The 20,448-nt window shown below is 50.4% G+C and overlaps 1 protein-coding gene across 14 annotated transcripts; it reads right to left on the bottom strand.

The window, feature by feature from the left end:
* Positions 1–836: 836 nt before the first annotated feature.
* Ptch2 (patched 2) lies at positions 837–20,448 on the bottom strand. Of its 14 annotated transcripts, none has more exons than XM_063236241.1 (22): positions 19,924–20,388; positions 19,137–19,329; positions 10,682–10,871; positions 10,523–10,592; positions 10,271–10,362; positions 9,449–9,644; positions 8,805–8,926; positions 8,507–8,654; positions 8,304–8,435; positions 8,060–8,215; positions 7,885–7,977; positions 7,110–7,235; positions 6,907–7,025; positions 6,443–6,788; positions 5,988–6,300; positions 5,757–5,899; positions 5,493–5,673; positions 5,070–5,350; positions 4,843–4,980; positions 2,162–2,299; positions 1,960–2,059; positions 837–1,559 (listed from the first exon to the last, which is right to left on the bottom strand). In XM_063236241.1, the coding sequence occupies exons 1-22, from the start codon at positions 19,993–19,995 to the stop codon at positions 1,381–1,383; spliced, it is 3,528 nt and encodes a 1,175-aa protein (XP_063092311.1). In that variant the 5' UTR covers positions 19,996–20,388; the 3' UTR covers positions 837–1,380. The 14 variants fall into 14 exon arrangements, 8 of the variants coding, with proteins under 8 accessions (XP_063092311.1, XP_003461949.2, XP_013013519.2 ...); XM_003461901.5 differs by having other exon boundaries at positions 2,157–2,299; positions 19,924–20,385; XM_013158065.3 differs by having other exon boundaries at positions 2,157–2,299; positions 10,682–10,868; positions 19,924–20,381.

Genomic DNA, 20,448 nt, shown 5'->3' with positions numbered 1-20,448 from the left:
GGGCAGAAGGATTGCTGGAATTCAAGGCCAGCCCAGGCTACACGGTGAGACCCTGTTTCAAAAGACAAAACTCCAACAACTGCCCTCTCCCACAAAAAAACAGCACACAGTAGAGCTTGACACCAAAAATAGTTGTATTATTTTGTATATTAAATGTTCAATCCAGATCCTGTTATCAAGCATGTGACAAAAATTCAGAATGCAGGGTCTTTTCCATCCGGAACTAGAGAAGTCCCAGGATTTCAGGTCCCAGCACCCCCATGAGCTACCCTCAATCTCTAACCCTCAGTAAGTTCAGATCTAGAATGTCCTCGCAAAATCTCATGTGTTTAGAGGCGGGATTTTTGGGAGGTGACTGGATCATCGGGATGTGGAACTGGTACTCAGCAGTGGATTCACCCACTGAGGACTTCACAGCTACATGCTAAGGTGGTGAAGCCTGCTGGAAGAGGGTGCATGGGGCGTGCTGTTGAAAGATTGTCACCTACCCAGCACTTTCCTTCTCTTTCTCTTTTTTTTTTTTTGGTTTTGAGACAAGGTCTCACTGTGTAGCCCAGGCCAGCCTTGAACTCCCAGCCATCCTTTGCCTCAGCCTCTCAAGTACTGGTGTTACACACTTGGGCCACCAAGCCCAGCCTTTCTCTGCTTCTTGGCGGCCATGGAGACAGCTGGGAGCAGCTTTCTTCCACCTTGCTGCTCCTGCCCTGGAGCCAGCCAAGAATCCTGAACTAAATTAAAGCTCTCCTTTGTGTTGGGTATCGCGTCTCAGCAATGGGAAAGCTAATAATACATTTATTTAGAATCCCAACTCTGCCCAAAAGAAAACCACAGTCATATGCAATGAGTTCATATAGAATATATTTCATTCTTTAAAAATAAAACTTTCAGCAGAGCTAACATCTGTGTACACTACAAAAATAAACATCTTCATATAAATAATTTATGGGAGGTGGACAGGGCCACACAGCCCTACCTTGGAATCACCAAGCAGTGAGAGGCCAGCACTGGCTCAGGGAGTTCGAGGGCCCAGAAAGCTTGGACTCCTGTGTGGGCAGCACCGTGGAGGGGACCCAGCTGCCCTGCAGCCTTAAGTGCCGGCTTTCATCCCTGCCTGAGTGCAGGCACTGGCAGACATGGGCTCTGGAGCACCAGGCCATGCTGCATGGAGGTCAGGGGTGCTGCCAGAACGGAGCGGGGAGGCAGACACAGCAGCAGGGCCCGTGGGCCACACCCCAGACTGCCCACCGTGACCTCCCAGAACAAGCAGGGCCTCATTTTCTGCGACTCCTTCATTCAGTGGTGGAACATGATCCCCTAGAACTGGGGTTGCCAGAGGCGTCGGCAGTGGAGGTGACAGCAGCAGAGGACCACGTGGGCTCGTCAGAGGCTGGGTGGATGTGGGCACCCGGGAGCAGGGGTGGATGGAAGGCCACAGTCATAGAGGCGGTCACTCTGGCAAAGCTCTGGGGCAGGCTGGGAGCCGCTCCCCACCTGAGCCCACCTTCCTGTGCAGCAGCGGGGCTTGGCACTCGGGGGTTCGCCTTGCACACCTGTACCACCTGGGGAGACACGAGGGCTGTACACACAGCAACTGGAACAGCGCCCGTTTGTCTTCCCCGCTGAGCACCATGCACATTGTGAGAGCAGGTCCTTGTGGGCCTAGTAGGACGACAGCTCACAGTGAGAAGATGTCAAGGGCTGGGGCCTACCCTGCACCTTGCTCTGATCACATTTTGGATCCATGGCTTTTGCCTGAGAGGGTCCTGAAGAAACCAGAGAGCCAAGGGACAGGAGTGCAGTGTCAGGGCAGGGAGCAGGCTGTCAGTTTAGGCCAGTGGTGGCGGCAGCTGGTGAAAGGCCCTTGAGCAAGCTGAGCTCTTTGGCCATGGAAGGCATTTCCCAATGGCTTGGTCCCTTCCCTTAACTGTCCCCACCCTGTCCCTGGGGCAGGGAGCAAACCTCCGGTGGGGGCCCCACGATAGACAGCAGCACGGGCAGCAGCACAAGTCCATGGAGCAGGCCCAAGAGAGTGAGCGCCATCAGCACCATGAAGAAGTACCTGTCATAAAAAAAAAAAAAGTACCTGTCAGAACGCTGTCAGCAGGGTGCCGAGGCCAGCTGGGCAGGCCCTGCCGCCCCCTCCGAGGGCCCTGTACCTCACAATGAAATCGAAGCTGGAGCCAGCGAGCATGAGCAGACCCAGCAGCGTGGACACTGCTCCATCAGTCACAGGAGCGAATGTGTGCTCCAGAGCCTGGGCCACCCGAAGGTTCCGGCTACCTTGGGAGGTCAGGAAGCCCTGGGGGGGACAGAGTGGTTCAGGAGCTCCTGGGCCAGCAGCCAGGGCCAGCCCACCCATGTCTCTTGCTGCTCCTTTTCTATCCTAGGGCTTCGGAAGCCCAAGTGAACTGAGCTTATGAGTGCATGGTACAGGTATGTCTGGTGACAGCAAGATGTCCAGACGGGGGGTGGGGGGGTTGTTGTCAGCAGCCTGTCATGTGGGCTTCGTAAAGAAAATTTTGTTGAAATATCATCACACTCATTCTAATGTATTTGCTGTTCTTGGGATTAAACCCAGAGGCAGTCACCAAACTACATTTCCATCCCTTTTCATAATTTTGTAACAGACTCTTGTCAAATTGTCCAGGTTAATCTTGAACTTGTGATCTTCCTGTCTCTAGTCTCCCAAATAGCTGCAACCATGGGTGTGCATCATTGTGCCCAACTGTTTTGTTTTATTTTGTTTTTTGAAACAGAGTCTCACTATGTAGTGTAGGCTGGCCTTGAACCTACAGTGATCTGCCTCAGTGTCCCAAGTGCGGAAATTACAAGTATGCAATACTATACCTTGCTTTCTTTCTTTTCTTCTCTTTTCTGACCCTAAACTTGCCATGTACCCAAGGCTGGCTTCTAACTCACAAGCATCCTGCCTCAGCCTCCTGAGTGCTGGGACTATAGGCATACTCACTATGCCTGGCTCATAGCTACTTCTGTGCCATGATGGCAAAATTATGACACTATTTTTTTTTTAAGAGTAGGAAAAATTATTGGGGAATAAGAATAGCTCTTGAGAGACAGGTGTGATCCCAAATAGGTTGCCCAAAATTGTGACCCTTAATGGCCTCCTAGGGCTGAAATGTTTTTCCTCAACTCTTTACATGAAATATTTGGTAACTCCTGGTCCAGAAGGATGGACACTGAGATGATAAAAGTCACTTCTCAGGTGGCATTTCAGAGGACTTCTAGTTTTTTCTTTATATTGTTTTATACACTGGCTATTTTATTTTATTTTCCATACTGGGGATTGAATCCAGGGCTTTGCACTCAACTATATTCCTCTCCCCATTTTTGCATTTTTTATTTTGAGACAGGATCTCACTAAGTCACAAAGTTGCAGACTTATGATCCTCCTGCCTTAGCCTCACAGACTGCTGGGATCATAGGTGTGTGCTACCTAGGTTGCACACTGGTTTTTTGTTAGTTTTTGTGGTACTGATGATTGAAGTTAGGGCCTCATCCATTGGGGCTAGTAAATACTTTTTATAGTCAGAATAACAGGGTTTCACAAGGGGGAAAGGAAGGAGCTATTTGTGTGGCCTGAACAGGTTCGTGTAGATGCTTCTAGCTGGTCCATGCTTTACTTCCTCTGGTGCAGAACACATAGCTTTGGGAAAGGACTGTCCCCTCCCAGGTGCTAGCACATCCATTTTGGCAAAGTTTCTCCTTCACACACATGTTGTCCAGCTAGTACCCCATTTCTCAGATCCTCTTACAGTAAAACCACTGGCAAGAACTGCTAGTTCCTGAGGATGAGGGTTAGCTCAGTGGTACAGCACTTGGCTAATATATATGAGGCCTTAAGTTTGATCTACAACATTGAAAAAAGAGAGAGAAAGAAAGAAAGAAAGGAAAAAAAGGGAGAGAAAGAAAAGGCAGGAAAGTGCCAGGCATGATGGCACATACCTATAATCCCAGGACTAGGATGGCTGAGGCAGGAGAATCATGAAGAGTTATAGCCTATACTACATAATAAGATCTCTTAAGAAAAAAGAAAAAAGAAAAAAAAAAAAAAAGCAAAGCAAAGCAAAAACTGGTTCCCATTTTCTCATCTTCTATTCTGTCCTTAACTCATTCCAGACAGGCCTTTGTTGTCTTCTCTTTTCTGAAATGTTTGCTTATTTGTTTACTTATTTTCCTTTTTTAACTCCTAATACAGGCTCCTTGGAAATAACAACTATTGCTACTGTATATTCTCAATTATTTTTTGGTGGGGGGAGTGGTCTTTTTGAGAGAGGGTCTCACTATGTAGTTCAGGCTGGCTCTGAGCTCTCTTTGTAGCCCAGGCTGGTCTTGAACTTTCAACGATCTTCCTGTCTCCATTTCTTAAACAGCCTGTAGTCACAGACAGTCCTTAAACCAGCTGGGCATGGTGGCAAATGCCTATAACTCTAGCACTGAGGTTGGGGCAAGAGGATTACTGTGAGTCTGAGGTCAGCCTGGGTTACATAGTAAGTTTAAAGCCAGCCCGAACTACAAAGCAAGACCCTGTCTCAAAAAACAAAAAATAAACTGGGCGTGGTGACACCTGCCTCTAATCCCAGCATTTGGTGGGCTGAGGCTGGAGATCATTGCAAGTTCAAGACCAGCCTGAACTACATAGCGAGACCCTGTCTCAAAAAGGCAAAACTAAAAAAACAAAAACCAACCAACCAACCAACCCAAAAGCCAAAAACCAAAACTAAAACCAAACAAACCAAAAAGAAAAAAAAAAAGTACCAAACCATATTTGCAGAACCCTAAATGAGCTGCCTTGTTCCCCTCACCCGCCGGGCCCATGCTCACCTGGGCCACGTGGACTGTGAACTCAACACCAATGCCTACAGAGGCCACGAGGATCACCACGGGAATGGCACTCAGCTTGATGCCCAGGAAACCCATGACACCAAAGAGCTCCACAGTCACCATGGCCAGGACCACCACCTGGCGGGGGCGGGGGGAGCTTGCTCAGTGATCTGCCTCTCTGGAAGGGCAGGCTGCAGACAGCAGGCTGTGCCCACCCCCATACTCACTATGAGAGCAGCCGTCCAGGGGCTGAGCAGCAGCAGGGCACAGACCAGGAAGGTGCACACCAGCAGGACACACACAGCCAGCAAGAAGCAGCGCCGTAGGCCTAGATACTGCTCCCAGAAGAGGAAGGGGGAGCCGCTGGGGTAGGCATGCACCCCTGCCTGGCTGGCCTCTGCACATGCTGCCCGGGCGCCCTCAATGGCCTCCATGAAGTCTGCAGTCTCCTGAAGACCATGCAGCAGGAAGGGGAATTGGGCAAACTCCAGGGGCTGTGCGGCTGGGACTGTGGATGGGAGGAGAGCAGGCAGAGGGACAGAGGGTGGTGAGCAGCAGAGAGAGCTCGGGTCAAGGCCGCAGAGTGGGGTCGGGGTCGGGGTTGGGGTTGGAGTTGGGGTCAGGCCAGGCTGTGGACCAATGGGACTCACTGAGGAGGTTCTCCCCGGTGGTGTCAAATCTGTCGTGCAGCCACTCAGGAGGTGGGGGGTAGAAGTTGGCCTGTGAGGCTGCCAGTCCCAGGGGGTCACTGCTCACCCATACAGTGAGCCCCACGTAGAAGAGCTCTGGGGGGATTAGGCCTTCCTTGTCCACGAGCTTTCTTGTGGTCAGCTGCAGAGGCAGAAAGGTCTGAGGGCCTGGGGCCAGGCTCTCAAGCCCATCTGTTCCTCTGACCCTTCAAGCCCTTCCCCAACCTGGCTGAAATCCAGAGGCTCCTGGGCATTTCCAGTCTGGATGAGCAGCTTGTAGGCCAGGGCCCCATCCTCAGAGCCATTGCGGCAGGAGTGGCGGGTGATGCGGCCAGAAGCCCAGTCCTGGTCAAAGGCAGCCTGGATTCCTGGGAGGCATAGGATGGGGTACAGTCAGCCTGAGGTTCCATCCTGTGCCCTGCAGCACCCTGCCCTGTTGGTCTCCTGGCTGCTCACCCTGTAGCCAGTTGCGGTAATAGTGCAGCCAGGTGCGGGGCACCCAGGCGGCAGGTGAGGGCACAACAGCCTTGAGGGAACTGAAGCGCTGGTGCAGATCAAAAAGGGCACGTTGGGAGTGGGTGTAGTCAAAGCCACCCTGGGTCACCAGGGCCACCTCATACAGGGAGAAGTACCTGAGCTGGGCGCTCAGGAAGGCATGCTCCTTGGTGCCCCGAGGCACCACATCTGCCAGGGCCAGCCCATCTTCCACCAAGGTGGCTCCGTAGAGGCTCAGGCCCAGAAGGGCCCCCGAGAACACCAGCACCAGGGCCTGTGGGAAACGGCAACTTAGCAGGGCTCAAGGCCGCCCTCGGGGGCTCAGAGCTGCCCTCTGGCTCTCGGACGCTGACCTGGGCCCTCTGCCCTCCTCAGGGCCCACAGATACTGAGCCTCTGCCTGCCGCCAGCTCTTACCTTGGCATGTGACTGGAGCAGTAAGGGTGCAAACCAATTCCGGGTGAAGCGGGCAAGATTCCAACAGGCACAAGGTGGAGGCTTGAAGGATGCCTTCTGCCTCGAGCCCTCCTCCTGCTCTAGAAGGTCTCGAGTGGACCCTCGAGGGCTGAAGAGTTCAGAAGCCAGTGAGGCAGAAGCTGGGGGCACCAGGGTTTGGGGTGGTAAGACAGTGACCACATTCTGGCTGCTGGCTTCACAGTGGGTGAAAGCTTGTACTGTGGTGGTCAGGTGGGCAATGCCTACTGGTACTGTCCTCTCCCCCAGCTCCTGGGGCAGAATTTGCATCACTCGAGCAGAACAGGAGCTAGAAAAAGTGGAGAGAATACATGGAAAGCTCAGGCCTGGAAGTGTGAGGGAGGAGACAGGCTGAGCTGGGGTTGAGGGCCAAAAAGGTGGTGGGGTGGCACACGTGGGGACAGTACCTGGAGAAGCAACAGAGTACATCGAGGCGCTGGTGGTGGCGACGGTGCAGGTCCAGGCTGAGGATGGCTGGGAAGATGAGCATCACAGCTGCAAAGTTGCAGCCAACCACGACTGCTGCCTGGGAGAAGCAGGGCATGGATGCTGCAGGAGGCACGGCCTCGCCCTGTGCCCACCCTGCCCACTGCCCATCATGAAGCCTTACCTGCAGGGAGAAGGCCCGCAGGGCAGGAATGGGCACCAGGGCAGCCGAGAAGAAGGCAACCATGTTACTGACAGATGTAAGCGTGACGCTGGTGCCGGTGCGCTGCAGACACTCGCCCATGCGCTCCTGCCAGCACACAGCAGGGATAGTGCCGTCAGGTTGTGGGGTGGGGCCACGGATTTCCAAGGCAGAGAGAAAGGAGGCTCTGGAAGTCTAGGTGGCTTAATAATGTCACAGCAGCTAGTGTTTATTGAGTACCATGCATGTGTCATACACTCTTCTTTTTATTTTTTTATTTTGAGGTACTAAGGATTGAACCAATGGTCACCACATTGACCTGAATCACACTGATCTACATCCTTAGCTTTTTAAATTTCTTACCAGGGATAAAACTCATGACCTTGTGCTTACCAGGCAGGCGCTTATGCTGTGGAGCTAAATCCCTGGCCCATCCCTAGCTTTTTAAACTTCTATTGCTCCCTAAATTCTTTCTGCCTAAGTTGCCCACCTGGAACTCAAATTCGCAATCCTTCTGCTTCAGTCTCCCAAATTGCTAGGATTGTGTGTCACTGTGTCAGGTTCACATTTTGTTTTAAGCACTCATTTTGACTCTCTCAATGATCTTCACAACAACCTCAGGAAACAAGCACTACACTGCCTCCATTTAGAGATGGGATGGGATGAAGCAGTGAGCTAGTGGCTCAAGGTCCAAGAGGCTCTTTACCACCACGCTGACCTGCCTTGGATGCCCCAGGCTGGAGGACAGTGTTCTCACCTGCAGAGGGGTGCTCAGTGGGGCCTTTGTGAAGGAATGTGCCAGCAGGAATACGTCATCCACCCCGATGCCCAGGGCCAAGAAGGGCAGCACCTGGAGGGGAAATGAGGGGGGTAGCTGGAGGGACAACACAAACTGGAGACGATCCCTGAGATGGGCCTGCAGTCCTGTGTACCTGAGTAGTAGCAGCATTGAAGGTGATCCCGAGCATGGCACAGAGTCCAAGGCCCGAGGCCACTGCCAGGGCCACCAGCAATACCCCAGCAAGGCCTACGGCACCCTGTGACTGGCCACAGTCCCAGCGCAGCATGGTCATACAGGCATAGGCCAGCTGTGGGGACAAAAGTTGTGGTCTCACAAAGGAGCTTCCAGGGTGGGTTTCAGGTAGAGCAGGGCAAGGTGCCAAGAGCAGGACCCACCATAAGCAGATAGCCTCCTGCCACACGGATGGCGCTGACTTCTGAGAAGGCTTGCAAGACGTCGTCCAGCGTGGCGGAAGAGAAGGCATGGATCTGCTGCGAAGAGTTCTCAGGCAGGGCCTCCTGGGCCAGCTAGAGGGACAGGGCGGGTCTGAGCGGGAGCAGGGGGGCCCTGGGACCTTCCTGCCCTGGGCTACACTGACCTGCACAAAGCGCCGCTGCCAGGCTCGCAGCACGATGCCAGCCTGCTCCTCACTCCAGCTGATGTCATGCGTCTGGTAGTCGCCTCGGAAGTGCTCGTACAGCTGGCGAGGACTCATGAGCAGGAATGTGCTCTGTAGGGCCTCTGCCCTGATTTGAGGTGCAGGAGAAATGGGGGTTAGAGCTGCCTAAATGCCCAGTGGGGGATGCAGTGGGCTGCTACCAGAGCCATGCAGCACTTAGAGTGTGAAGTGTTCCTTGCATGGGGTTCCTTCACCAGCACCCAGAAGGCTCCACTACCTCAACAGCTGCCCTTGGGGGTCCCGGGCCATGCCTCCCAGCAGCAATTCCTCTTGCCAGTGCATGAATTTGTGGGAGAAGCCGTGGCAGCCTCCACTCAGCTCCTGAGCCACATTGGGAGCCTGGAGGGGGAAGGAAGGGGTTTGATATTCAAAGCTTCACTGCAGGTATCCAGGGCTTGTAGAAACGATGTCTGCCATAGAGCTCAGCAGGCCTCAAGTGTGGGAAATTATTCTCCTGAGCCTTTGCCTACTCTATAAAAGTGAACAGTTAGTGTCCTGCAGACAGGAAGCTACAGAGAGACAGGGCTGGAAGTGGGCTGCTGGAAGGAGCTGGTATAACTATGGTGGGTTTTGGAAAAAGTACCACACAGAGGCCCACAAGCATGTTTGGGAAACTAGGCATTTGTGTTTAGCTACTTTGTTCTTTCTTATGTTCTTGTACTGTTACTTTGGTAAAGTCTAGCTTTGGGCCTAGAAAAGGAAAAAGGGACTCATGCTACCTTAGAGGGTTCCTTAGAGGAAAGGAGGAGAAAGGGAATACTCCCACGGCCAGCACATGGGGCAGGGGGCTTTGTACAGGGTGAGCTCTCTTGGAACAGGGCACACAGGGAGAAGAGATGGACAGAGCTGGTTGGAACCCACCTGCCTGCTGTGGTGGTTGGGGGCCGTCGGAGGGCACTGGAGGTCCTCAGGGTCCAGACAGGGCCGCCCTACGTAGGCCTGGCCCACCTGCGCTTTGTCCAGCAGTTCCCGAACGCCCTCAAGGGAGGCAAAGGAGCCCAACTCCTTGAGTAGCTGCTCCGGATCCAGGTTGGTCCACTGGATATCGGGGCGGCCCCTGCTGGGATAGCCTATAGTTAGTGAGAGTCAGGGATTAATATCCATCCTCCAAACTGTGGCTGTGGACATGTGATGCATGCCACCCTCTTTGGGGGTGTTATCCATTCTCCTGCATGGAGGGTGAGTGAGGCTCAGCTTCTCAGAGCTGCTGGGCTACCCAAGCACCCCAGATTCCTGCAGTGACCTGTGGATAGGTACCAGGGGCTAAGATAAGACATCAGGCTGAACACACTTAATACCTGGAAAGTACCCAGCAAATTCTCCTTCAGTGTATACCAAGCTGCCTCCCCTTGGTCCTGCTAACCATCCAGACACTTGCATCTAACAGCTCTTTTTCCTGGCCCTGATAACTAGCTTATTCTTCACCTTAAATGTCTTTCTGGGATCTCTCTTCTCCTCTGCTGAGATCTTGCAGATCTCTGTGTTGTTTTGTTTAAATGAGACAGGTCTTTCCCTCCTTTAGAAGTGAGAAGGGGATCTGGAGAACCACAGCAGCCCATGTCCTGGCCCTGGCCTGGGAGGTAAAGAGGACTCGGTAAGGTTCTCACTCTCCCACCCTCCTTTCTGCGGGGGAAGACCCTGGCGGGAATGAAGCAGAGCCCAGGAGCAGCATGGGAAACTCACGGCAAGTATGCAGAGCCCCCTTGGAGTTTGGCTCCTTCCCAGAAGCAGTCAAGTGGGGTGAGGATCACACACGGAAACAGCTTCTCAATCATCTGCCAAGGACACCCCAGCCCCGGCCCCATCAGTCCTGCCCCGGACTCTGCCCAAGGGTCTTCCCTCTGCCTGGGGCTCTGAGTCCTCTGGGTCTTCCCCCAGGGCAGACAAGGTTCTGCCTCTGCCAGGATGTGTGCATCCACAGTTCTGGACACTCACCCGTTCAATCATTCCGTTTTCAATAAGGGGAACTCCTGACTTATAGCAGATTTTGTTCAAATCCCAGGACCTGCAAAAGCCAGGGGTTCAGGTGTACTCCCAATTCAGAAGCGCTGCTGCTCGCTTCATCCCAGCTGCTCAGGGCTCAGCCAGACTCACTTTCCATACAGCGACACTTGCACTTTACTGGCAGTGAAGGCTGCCTGGAGATGGAGGCTGAGAGCTTCAGATGTGAGGACATTCTTCCCTTCCTGGCGCGAAGTCTGAATCAGCATCTGGGAGGTGTAGGCAGCTTCCTCTCCCAGCTTCTCCTTGGTGTAATGCAGTTCTTGACTCACTCGGCTACCTACTGCCAGGGTAAGAGAGAACAGTAGGGGAGAAGGGCCCGGGATCAGAGCTCAGGGGAAGATGGCAGCCTAACCTCTGAGGCTCCCTGGGAAACAGGCAGTATTTTAAGAGCTCCTGCCCTCCTGACAGCCTTGCAGGGCCCTGACTGACTCCCCGACAACTCTGCCAAGGAAGTGGAAAAGCCTGTACATGGCTCTAGAGATTTCTTTTTTTTTTTTAATTAAAAATTATTATTACTTTAAGACAAGGTCTTGTTATGTAGCTTAGGCTCATCTTGATCTTTCTGTGTAGCCCAGGCTGGCCTAGAACTCAGGGTGATCCTCCTACTTCAGCCTCCCAAGGGCTGGGGTTACAGACATGGACTACTATGCCCAACTCTTTATGGACATAAACATGGGTTAGGGTTTAAGCATGAACCAGGCTAGCTGAGTATGAGGCAAAAATTTAATAATTAAAGTGCGTTGGACTTGGGCTGGGGTTATGGGAGCACGGAGCAGGTTGGTAAAGGAGCCCACACTCAGTCTCCCTCTGCCTTGGTGGGCAGACAAGAAACAAAAGAGGCCAGGAGGGGCTGCCACTAGTAAAGGTTTCATGAAAGAACGGGTGTTCTTTCAAATGCCTGTTTGAAACTGCTCTGGAAGGAAGCAGGGATGGCAGTACTTGGTAATGACAGGTAGCATGGGACAGGGAGAATTGCCTTTTTTGCTCTATCTTGTATTTTATTTATTTATTTGTTTTGTATTGCAATTTTTACTTTTGTGTTTTGTCTTGAAGACAGAGTCCCACTCTGCAGTTCAGGCTGGTCTTGAACTCACTTCATAGCCCAGGCTGGCCTCGAACTTGCAGTGATCCTCCTGCCTCAGTCTCCCTAGTGCTGGGATTCCTGGTGTGCACACCATGCCTGGCTTTTTTGGGGGGAGGGCTACCAGGAATCGAACTCACACTTGCCAAGCTCGCACTGTGCCACTGAGCTCAGCCCTGGCCTTGCTGTCTTTTAGTACAATGCTGCCACCATTCAGGCAAGGAGGACATGGAATCAGCTCCTATTCCCTGGCAGAGGTGAAATCAGAGCAGGCCATGAGGTGTAGGTCCTTTTCGTCAGCCTCGCTGTGCAGACCATGAAGCAGACTTCAGGCCTGCCTGCCTGTGGCTCTTTGGTCTTAGTATCCCTTGGGGCCTGAGCTATCCTGTCACTGGGGCCTGAGGAGGCAGAGATACTGACGTGATGCAGTTCAACTGCAGTGGAGAGGGTGAGGGCTGCAGCCGGGTCGGTGGAGTTGGTCTGGTCTCAGAACCGGTTCCGTTCTCCCTTTTTGGGTCTCTTCTTGTTGCTCACTGCTACTCCTGGGATCCCCATGTGCTGCCTCGCTGTGACACCAGCCTCACCCAGAACTATTGTGCTCTTCAATTTCTTTTACACCATTTTTTTAACTTTAATTTTTTTATTTTTAAATTTTATTTAATTATTTATCTTTTTAGAAGAGATATGATCTAATAAGCTTAAGACACATCAGGTAAATGGATGCATCTTGAGATCACACTGTTAAGAAAAATAAATCAGACACACATGTGTAAATATAGAATTGTTTCTCTGGTAAGAGAAACCAAAAGTATAAATAAGGACCAAATGTATAAAAGATATTGGGAAGTGGGAAGAAAATGTTCAAATGGAAAAGGGGAAAAAGAGGAAGGGGAGAGAAAGGAAAGAATGGCCAAGAAAAAAAATAGGAGGAAAAAATGGGAGTAAAACTTTTGTACATAAGGAGGAAAAGAGGGTTTGAAGGGAGGGAAGGGGAATAGAAAAAACAAAAGAAGCAAGTTATATCATGTACAAATACAAATTCTCTATGATGAATGTGCTCATTCTGTATACCTAAAATGCACGCGTGCGTGCACACATACACACACACACAAATAATAAAAAGGAAACATTGTCTTGGCTCAAACACTCCTGCCTCAGCTTCCCCAGTAGCTGGATTTACAGTATGTGCCACTGTGTCCTACTTCTAAATCCTTTTATAAACCCGCACAATCTCCTCACTCTGAAGGGCCTCAAACCAGGGCAGGGTCCTCATGTGCTCACACTGCTCTGTCCTACTCACACCCTGGCCTGGGCCTCCTCCTGCACACAGCTCCCCTCAACCCACCTGCACTTTGTCTTCTCAGTCCTTACGACTCACCCAGGTCTGTTCTACAGCATTTGATTCACCAGGCTCAAGCCAGTGGAACAAATGGGAGGCAAAGAGAAGTGCCTCATAGCAAACGGGTGTGCTGCAGGACATGGGGATGGGAAAGAAGAAACCCAGGGGAGACCTAATAAAAAAGCCAAGAGAGCCACCACGGTGGCACACACCTATAATCCCAGCCTTGCTGAGTCGAGGAGGACTGCTGCAAGTTCGAGGTATCCTGGGTTACACTAGTGATCCGGGTCAGCCTGAATCACACAGTGCAACCCTGGCTCAAAGAGAAAAAGGCAGGGAGCAGGGACAGGGATGCAGCTCAGCAGCGCAGGTGCTTGCTGGCAAGCATAAGGTCCTGAGTTTGATTTCCAGTACCAGGAGAAAACAAACAAAAAAAAAAGAACTGTATTATATTGAGACTCTGTCTCAAGAAACAAAATATAAACAAACAAACATAAAAGCAAGAGAAACATAACAATGTAAAATACATCAATGGAACTAATGAATCCTCAGAAAAATGGGGAAGAGAAAAAGATAAACCTTAGCCAACTCAGAAGACAGATAAACCAGGCTATGCTGTACAGGAAGGAAGAGACAGGGAAAAAGGACAGACTCCATTCACACCTTCTGCTCGGGCTCTGACACTGTTTGTGCCTCAGATAAAAGTTCTATCAGCCTCAATTTATTCACCTGTAAAGGAAGGACAATGCCTGTCTCAGCAGAAGCAAAATCAAAGCAGGCAGAGCACTTCAGGAACTGCGTGTGCACAGCAGAGACAGATTCGGATCTGTCCTCCAATACTTGATGGGACAGAACTGATGTGACAGAAAAGTGAGAAAGTACTGGAGAAAAAAGGGCTCTGGGTAAGTGGGGAAGAAATAGAACAGGGAGGGAGAATATCAAAATGAATACTCTCTCTTTCTCTCTCTCTCTTTCTTTTTAGATGGGGTCTTGGGGCCAGGGATCTAGCTCAGTGGCATAAGCACCTACCTGGCAAGCACTACATCATGAGTTTGATTCCTGGTACCCAAAAGAAAAGAAAAGAACTACATATAAAAGAGTTGGGATCTCACTGTGTAGCTCAGGCTGGCCTTGACCTCACTATGTAGTCTAGGTTGGCTTTGAACTTGTGGCAATATTCCTGCCTCAGCCTCCCAAGTGCTGGGACCACAGTTATGCGCCACCATGCCTAGCTTGAATACATTTGTTGAAAACTTTTGTATCTTTATAAAAGGGAAGATGTGGTTGGGCATGATGGTGCACATATATAATCCCAGCATTTGAGAGGCTGAGGCAGGAGGATTGCCATGAGTTTGAGGCCAGCTTGGGATACATAACGAGTTCAAGCCTAGCCTCAACTGCAGTGCAAGAACCTGTCTCAAAAAACAAAGCAAAAGGAATGATATAACTCTTAAGCAACATGGAAAACTGCCTACCTTATGATAATCTTGTAAATGCCAAGGTAAAACAGCAACAAGTTACTATCGACCAAATTAACAAAAATTTAAAAATTGCTATTGCCAGGCATGGTGGTTCCTACTATAATCCTAACACTTGGGAAACTGAGGCAGGAGGAGAATTGCAAGTTCCAGGCCAGTCTGGGCTACACAATGAGTTCAAGGCCAGCCTGGATTATAGTGTGAGACCTCATCTTCAAAAAAAAAAAAAAAAAAAAAACTATTATCTATTATTGCAAGGTTATAAGAGTCCCCATAGGACTGTAATTTAGTGCACTATTTGGGCAATACTGTGATACTTACAGTCTTTTGCTCAGAGACTTCACGTGTAAAGTTATTACAAGGCTCAGTTTTTCTGAGTGAAATGGGAATAGAGTAGTTTTAGGGCAGTGAAGGGAGATGCTACAGCTTTTTCATCACCTAACAAGAGTTGGCCCAGGAGGAAGTCAGGGAAAGGTTTGGGACACTGTGTGCTGGGAACTGTTGAAGGCCTGGGGTTTCACTATTGTTTGAGCGAGTTAGGGAAGAGCCAAGGACAATGCTAGAGAAAGCAATGGAGTGAGAGTCTGAAGGGCCTAGGAGCCAGGCTATGGTTCTTACACGTGGCCCCGGGAACTTCACAGAACCTGGGAGAAACTCATAGGACTCTAAACCGGACAAATTTAGAGACACCACAGGGTGGCGACATGGAGGCAGCTCTGAAGGCGGACACTTCTCTGCTCTCCTTCCTGAGGGACTGGTCTTCTGAAAGCCTCAGGACTCAGGATAGCTGACCCTCCAGCATCAGAGATGACCTCGGATTAGTCTAAGAACCAGTCACTTACTTCCATTGCTGCTGCCCAAGGCACAGATGACACCTAGTTCTTACCCAAAGAACCAACTGGGAAAATATCTGAGAGGCCTCTGGTACATTTTCCTCACTTTAGAAAAGGATGGAAGACAGAAACGACTTCAAACCCAACATGCTGAACACGAGGGAGGAGAGACCAAAAGAAGCTGGGATTGCTGAAGTTCCTGGGATGCTGGATTAACCACAATGGAATGCCCCACTGCCAGACCTCCTGTTCAGAGAATACATCAGTCTTTTTCCTTCCTTCCTTTTGCTTACTCTCTTTCCTTCTTCTTCTTCTTTTTTTTCTTTTTGTTTCCTGAAACAGGGTCTCGCTGGGTATGTTGGCACATGCCCCTAATGCTAGCACCCAGGAGGCTAACGCAGGAAAAATTTCATGAGTTCAAGGCCTGCCTGAACTGCAGAGTGAGAACCTGTCTCAAAACACAAACAAAACAAAACAAAACAGGAAAAACAAAAACAGGGTCTTGATATGTAGTTCTGCCTGGCTTTGATGTCAAGCCCAGGCTGGCCTTGAACTTGTGGCAGTCCTCCTGCCTCAGCCTCCCACATGCTAGGATTACAGACATGTGCCATCATGCCCAGCCTTTCTTGTTTTCTTTTCTCTCATGTGGCTAAAAAGAGTCTAAATGACAAAATCAGGCATGTTTTAGTTGCATGGGTTTGTTGTGAGACAGGCTAGAAAAGGACAAAGTTACTGGTTTGGAAACCAGTTAGGTGAGTGAGAAAAACAGGCTGGTGCCCAAGGATTTAGGGTTAGGTACTTGGGGGATGTGGTCAATCTGCCTTTTGAATAGGAGGCTGTGTTCCTTTAGGGGCAACTCTACTTTCAATCCACCTCTCTCACAGTTCCAGGAAGTAGATATTAGACTATATGTTGTGATTTATTTTATTTTATTTTTTTGTCATTTTGAAACAGGATCTCACCATGCAGTTCAGGCTGGCCTTGAGCTCACTTTGTAGCCTAGACTGATCTTGAATTTGCAATGATCCTCCTGCCTCAGCCTCCAGAGTGCTGTGATTACAGGTGTGCACCATCATGCTCGGCTGATGTGATTCTTATTGTAGAGAACTATTTACTCTGAGTCCTTCAGGTTTAAAGTTGATGAGCGTGGGAGTGTAGCTCAGTGGTACAGTACTTGCCTGGCATGCACGAAGCCCTGGGTTTGATTAGCAAAGTGGCAAAGAATAGATAAGACCCTTCATCCTCACCTTGATCAGCTCCTTACTGACTAGGGCACTGAAGGAGAAGACTCAGCTACAAATCTACAGAGAAAAGATCACTAATTTTAGCTTCTATAAATAAGGAGGGGGAGAAGGGTTGAAGAGAGGTAGGGGAATGGAGGAGAAGAAAAGAAAAAAATACTTAAGTTATATCTTGTACAGATACAAATGAATGTGATCATTATGTATACCTCAATTGTACCAATAAACTTAACTAATAAAAAAAAAATCACTGCTTTTACTTCACTTCCAGCCAATACAGGACAGAAAGACATTCTGAAATTAAGGGGAAAATGTCATATGTGATGGCACATACCTGTCATCCCAGCACTCTGGAGGCTGAGGCAGAAGTACTGCCTCATGTTCAAGGCCATCTTGGGCTACATAGTGAGACCCTACCTCAAAGCAAAACAAAAAAAGAAAGAGCAAAACAAAGAAAGAAAGGGTTAGGGATGTGACTCAGTAGTGGAGTTGCTGCTTTGCCTGTACAAGGCCCTGGGTTTAATCCTCAGTGGCACCAAAAAGAAAAAAAAAAAAGAAAAACTCTCAAAATTGAATATTGCCCCTTGACAATATTCTTCCCCAAACTGTAAAACTGATGCTGTCCATCCCTTTCTGTGTTAGAGAACAAGACAGAGACGACAGAATCTTCGAGATCCAAGCAGTGTTTAGACAGGGAAGATCTGGGAAATGGAGAAAGAGGGAGGGATGGAAGATTGCCTCTGTGTGACAGGAAATCCAAAAGTCATTTGGACCACCCAGGAGCAGCAGAGTGGGTGGGGGACGCTATGTACATGCACGCACATGTGTATCCTGGGGCTGCGAGCAGGCAAGCAGGCAGGGAAACATCTGCTCGGGACCCCAGGGTTTGCCTAGAGTGTGAACATAGGAGAGGCTGTGGAGGGCTGGGGTGGGGGTGGGGGTGGCATGTGGGAGCCCAACAGGCAGGCAAGGTCCCAGAAACATCTGCTCTGGAGCTTAGTACTTGCCAGGATTTGAAATAACTCAAGGGTGTCGCACTCCAACCTGGGCCCTGCCTCTGGGTATGGGCCAGAGCTGGGGGCGGTCTGGGGGAAGCCTATGAATGTAAATTTCCCAGGGAAGAAACAAAGCAAGCTTGACTCTGTCAAAAGGCTGTCATATGAAACCAAACCTCAGGAATGACGCCAACCATGCTGAAATTATTAAGAAGAAATAATGCTTCCATTAGGAAGTAAGGATTTAATCCCATCTGTCCTGGGTGCCCTGAAGTGCACAGTTTGTAGTGCTTCTATACTAAATGGTTGCAGGCGCCTAAGTGTATGAGCTCCTTTCTCAAGACCTGGTCAAATTAGTCAGATTTCCTAGCCCCTAGCCTTCCAATTCTAACTTTCTTTTTTGAAACAGTTTCTCTCTCTCTCTCTCTCTGTCTGTCTCTTCCTCTTGTCTTTTGAGATAGGGTCTTGCTATGCAGTTCATTCTGGCCTTGAGCTCACTTCATAGCCCAAACTGGTCTTGAACTCACAACAATCCTCCTGCCTCAGCTTGCCAAACAATGAGATTACAGATGTGTGCCACCATGCCAAGCTAAGGTTTTCTTTCTTCCTTAGGCTGATTTTAGGCTTTATGTGATCCTCCTACCTCAGACTATGTTGGGCGCAGGTGCTCAACATACCATACCCCAGCCGGGACTAAGGACCACGCCAGCTTCCGCAATACGCTACGTCCCTCTTTAAATTAGCCAACCCGTGCGCACCCCGCGCTCTACTCCGTACTCTGTGGCAACTCCTGATTGGCCACAGCTGGATATAGTAGCCAGAGCCTGCATCCCATTCCCGCCCTGCTTCCTTGTGGCAGCCTGTGATTGGTCACGGCCAAATATATAAACCAGAGCCCGCGTAAATAAACTAGCAGTTAACTGTCGTCCACAAGAGTGTCTCCTGTCTCATTGGGGCTGCGCCGGTCAAGACTATGCAGTAGCTGGGAGCACAGGCCTAATTTCTTAATTCTCCTGGTCAGAAGTGACTGTGTCCTACTTTTTTTTTTTTTTTTTTGTCTTTTGAGACAGGCTAGGCTTGAACTCACTATGTAGCCCAGGCCAGCCTCCAACTTTGACAATCCTTCTGCTCAGTCTCTTGTGTGCTGGGATTATAGGTATGCACCATCATACTTGGCTATTGCCCTGTCTTCTTATACAACATAATTATATTCTGCTTTGTATTATATTATAGCTATTCCAGTGCTTATCTACTTTCCTTGCTATTAAAAGATGCATCTTCCCTTTGTAACCCTGTTGCACTGTAAATGGCACACATAGAAGGTTGGCAATAGTGCTAAATAAGCACATACATAGTCAGAGATAAATACATATATCTATTGGCAGGATGCCACCATCTTAGGTGCTCATCTATGGGAGTGGCAGGGCAGGTGCTTACACCCACATGCACAGGTTCTAGCCAGCAAATACCCCTTCAGACACTTGGCCAAGCCTGCTAGGGCTCTGTGGGCAGTTCCTCAAGAGGTCCAACCTTGGGTTTAACATATCCAAGTACCTGCAGGCAGTGCTGATAACTCACCTTCTACCCAGAGCTGTTCCAGGTCTGTCTCAATAATGGCCAAACGGAGACCCAGTGCCAGAGCCCCAAAGGCCAAGAGTCCCAGGAAGAGCACTTTGCCACAGTGTCTCTGGATGCTGCAGCCCAGAGAGAAGAGCAGACCTTGGAAGTAAGCACGAAGCCAGAGTGGAGACTTCAGGCTCCCCATTGGGATCTGGGATGGAAAGAAAAGGGTGAGCCAAGTGTCACTGGAACAATGCATGAAACTCTCTTCTCTCCCTGCATTCATCCTCTGCCAGACCCAGTTTCTTGATTTCTGGGTACAGGACTGGGATTGCCCCAGATATAATAGGCCCAAACTTGGAAGACTGAACTTCCTGCCCCACTGCTCTTCCTTGTTACACTTGAAGAAAGCATAAATCCATTTTCTGAGAGTAGCATACGTATATCCACACACATTTCAGGCAGTTAGAGGCGACCCCAGATAGTTCTACTGTCACTGTGTGTGTGCACTGTCATTAGACACAATCTAAGCACATTTCAAGGCTACCCACACTAATTGCCCAAAAGTTTTGTAATACTAAATGTATGTTGTTTGATAAACGTGTGACCCTCTGACAGACACACACACACACACACACACACACACACACACACCACCCACACACAATCCTTGTACTGCCAGGAAAGTTCTCGGCAGTCTTAACAGGATGCCCAATAACACAGGGCGCTAAAAGACATCATACCCTCAGAGGCCAGCGCCAGGCCTGGCCCCACTCTTCTTTTTCCCAGATTTCTTCTTGCTCACCTGAGATGCAGTGGTTGGAGCTGCGTGCGTGTACTCGGGGGGCAGCTCTCCGAGGGGCGACAGCCCAGTCATGCCGGCCGGATAGTGGGCGCGCGGGTGCCCCTAACCTGCGCTATCTGGACTCTCTCATAGGCTAGCCTGGTCCCCTCGGCGCCGCGGGGCCAGCCTGGAGCTTCAGACGGGCCGCGAAGCGTGCGAGACCGGGGGGTGCGAAGAGCGGCGGTGGCTGTGAGAGGGAGGAGGGCGCGGCGCCCGGGCTCCTCAGGCTCGTGTGCGGTGGGCTGCGGCCGTCGCGGCGGGCTCTGCGCGCAGGCAAAACGGCGCAGCGCCTCGCAGCTCCAGGCGAGACTGCAGGGTCCTGGAGGCGCTGGAGCCCTGAAAAAGAGAGCAGGATGGGCGACGCCCTCCCATTGGCTGAGACCCGGGCAAACTACCAGGAGCCTAGACGCCCAGACCCGCTGCTAGGTAACGGCGCCGCAGGGGGCGGGGCTGCCGACCACCCAGGCAGAGCCGCGGGCTGCCGCT

This window comes from Cavia porcellus, unplaced genomic scaffold, assembly GCF_034190915.1.
Source record: "Cavia porcellus strain 051 isolate PalLab524CR breed Dunkin Hartley unplaced genomic scaffold, mCavPor4.1 scaffold_25, whole genome shotgun sequence".
NCBI classification, from domain to species: Eukaryota; Metazoa; Chordata; class Mammalia; order Rodentia; family Caviidae; genus Cavia; species Cavia porcellus.
The sequence above is the reverse complement of the archived record's forward strand: the minus strand, read 5'-3'. Positions and strand labels throughout refer to the sequence as shown.